This window comes from Aplysia californica, unplaced genomic scaffold (genome assembly GCF_000002075.1).
Source record: "Aplysia californica isolate F4 #8 unplaced genomic scaffold, AplCal3.0 scaffold01073, whole genome shotgun sequence".
In the NCBI taxonomy this organism is placed as follows: domain Eukaryota; kingdom Metazoa; phylum Mollusca; class Gastropoda; order Aplysiida; family Aplysiidae; genus Aplysia; species Aplysia californica.
In genome coordinates this window covers 85571-88740 of record NW_004798343.1, presented here as the reverse complement: position 1 = coordinate 88740, position 3170 = coordinate 85571, and the positions used below count along the sequence as shown (strand labels likewise).

General features: G+C 43.8%; 1 protein-coding gene across 1 annotated transcript in view; it reads right to left on the bottom strand.

Annotated features, from left to right (window-relative positions):
- LOC101858374 (guanine nucleotide exchange factor subunit RIC1) overlaps positions 1-3170 on the bottom strand; it is a 91351-nt gene that overhangs the window by 52652 nt on the left and 35529 nt on the right. The window contains exon 12 of the mRNA XM_035973232.1: positions 2768-3122. Within this exon, the coding sequence (XP_035829125.1) occupies positions 2768-3122 (355 nt within the window). The remainder of the gene's footprint in view (positions 1-2767; positions 3123-3170) is intronic.

Here is a 3170-nt window from a genome sequence, read left to right as displayed (position 1 = left end):
GACACACACGCAAGACAAATTTGTAAATTGCAGTTGTGTTTTTCGCCTGTACAGACACAATTGAGGTCAATCAAAAGGCAGGCTGCCTGCTTAACCCAATACACCCTGACCCCCTAAGCCCAAAATAACCCGTCCCTTGGCTTTCTGAGAAAAAAAAAAATCCTGCGTGGCAACACATGGCACGAACTCTGCATGCTTTCTTTACTCAAACCAACCGCATGCCTTCTTTACTCAAACCAACCGCATGCCTTATTTACACAAACCAACCGCATGCTTTCTTTACTCAAACCAACCGCATGCCTTCTTTACTCAAACCAACCGCATGCCTTATTTACACAAACCAACCGCATGCTTTCTTTACTCAAACCAACCGCATGCCTTCTTTACTCAAACCAAAAGGAAGAGGGAATTGGTTTGAGTAAATAAGGCATGCGGAGTAAAGATGCCTTCTTTACTCAAACTAATTCCCTCTTCTTTAAGCTGCCTTGACCATAACAATAGTTACCACAAACCTACAAATCCTTTTAACGTCATTTCCCCCTCTTTTTATCCATGTATGGACTACTGTTCTATGGTAAACTCGCACACACCGACATATCGTTGTATCCATGTATGGACTACTGTTCTATGGTAAACTCACACACACCGACATATCGTTGTATCCATGTATGGACTACTGTTCTATGGTAAACTCGCACACACCGACATATCGTTGTATCCATGTATGGACTACTGTTCTATGGTAAACTCGCACACACCGACATATCGTTGTATCCATGTATGGACTACTGTTCTATGGTAAACTCGCACACACCGACATATCGTTGTATCCATGTATGGACTACTGTTCTATGGTAAACTCGCACACACCGACATATCGTTGCTTCGGGGCAGGGGCAGATAACTCGCACACTGATATATCGGTGTCACTAGATCATTGGGATAAACTAGGGCTACGCAATGAGTCGCTTAAGCAAAATCCGGATAATATATTAGTGCACCTCTTCGGTAAATAATATGTTATGAACTGGTTCGGCAAATGGGTTAGAACCACTTTGACAAACGAGTTAGCACTACTTCAACAAATGGGAGGACCCACTTCGGAAAACTGGTAATGAAAAAGAGTTAAAGAGTCTAAATTAGGATAAGGTCTTTTTGAGGATTATCCAATTATCCGAATATTTATCCGGATATTTATCCGGATTTTGCCCACCTCTTGGATAAACCCTGATCACAAGGGCTGACCCAGGCTGAGTGGACTACAGCATTCCAGTACACAATTTAGACACTCAATATAAAAACATCCCTACACAGGAAAAGAATTCATGGTCTTCTGTCTGAAGAGGTCGAAGAACCAATTGATAAAATACAAATGAACTCTAATCCTCTGTTCCAACACAAAGAAATACAGTTTTCAAACCGATGAAGGCTACCAATCCATCTAAAAACAAGTTGATCAACGTAAAGGAAATCTATTTTTATCTAGAGCAATTCAAAACCTCGTCAATTCTGGCAAAGGAGCCACATTCACTCTCACATTGCTTCTCACGCAATGCCTTGTGTTTGTCCTTACAGTTACCGCAGTACAAGTTGAAATGTGCGCCACTGGATTTCTTAAAAGTAAGTTCCATTTATTTAGTTTTGGTAGTGAACATTTTCAAGTGTCCAGAGCAGTTTTGGTAGTGAACATTGTTACCCAGAGCAGTTTTGGTAGTGAACATTGTTAAGTGTCCAGAGCAGTTTTGGTAGTCTTACACCTGGTGCCCATTGCGAATGGGATAGGGTCGGGTTGCATCGATCGCCCGACTCGTCGCCTGAAAATAAATGCGTTTGTTTTTTTAGGCGACGAGTCGGGTGCAATCGGTTTGTGCCACGATAGCTAGTTTGCGGCCTCAATCTGGCTGGTAAACCGACCCGACCTGACCGGATCCCCCAAAGGCCACTTCGTATTAGAATAGCTGCTGTATAAATAAATGTTACCATTATATTATCATTATACGTAACAAAGAGTCTACATAACAAGAGGGGCCACTTCTCTCTTTGAGCCAATTAAAAAAGTGTCCTCAAAATTCGATGGCGCCCTCTTCGCAAAAGCGCACCTTTTGCGAACAGAGTTATCCTACTTGAGTTAAAAAAATCAAAGTGAAACTAGCAAGTTTTTGAATGAATTTCGGAAGAACGTTTTTTAAAAATGGTTACGCTGACAAAAAAAACCTCTTCCGGAGGAAAGGGTGATTGTTTTCTTCGTTTAATTGGACTTTAGAATGAAAGGCGAGAGGTCATTAAAATAAAAAAACCCTTAAAAGTCCGCACTGAACGAACCCAAACTGCTGATGAACAGCAGTCGATCTGCGCACGCAAGGAGGTGCTATTCCTATTCTTCTTCTGGAAAAACGAAAGAGAGCTTCAAAACAGACTGCAGCGCCATCTGAAGCAAAGAGCGAACTTCCTGCGGACACTTTTTTGACTGAGTGGCCCATCTTGTTATGTACTATCTTTGACGTAACGCAATGTGACAGACACACCTAGTGACAGCTCAGAGGCTGCACCTGCTTTAGCTTTTAATTTTAGTAAGAGTTTTACAGCCCCTTGCAACACAATAAGGTCATATAAGTGCCGAAGATTAGAGGTGTTACAAGAGAGTAACAAACACAAAAAAAAAAAAAAGAAGGAGGGGAGATAAAGACGATAGATGTCTGATAGGAAAGAAGGAACAAACCACACCAGAGCACCCGCCAACCACCCAGGGCTGCACCTGCACACTCACCGTGCACGGATTCACCGTCAGAGCACTCTTCAAAAACTGGAACTGAATCAGGTTCGTCGACAGCGGCTGCTCTTTCTCTTCCCTGAACCGGTTGTCCTTGACACCCTCATCATCATCACCCTCCTCCTCCTCCTCATCATCGGCGACGTCCCCAGCGCCGTTGTTGTTGTTGCTGTTGTGCTGTCCGTCCGACGCCGTGTCAAAGTTGGGCTTGTGGTTGGTGTCGTTGTGTCGTGTCTTCGTGCCCCGGGACGCTTTGCTCGGACACGTGACCATCCACAGGTGATAGCCTTCTAGGCCCCACTCCATCGACACGATGGGAGGGGGGAACAGCGTTCCCGTGTCTGTGGACAGACTGACAAACACACACACAGATGTACGCATTAGATTGGCTGAGACGATT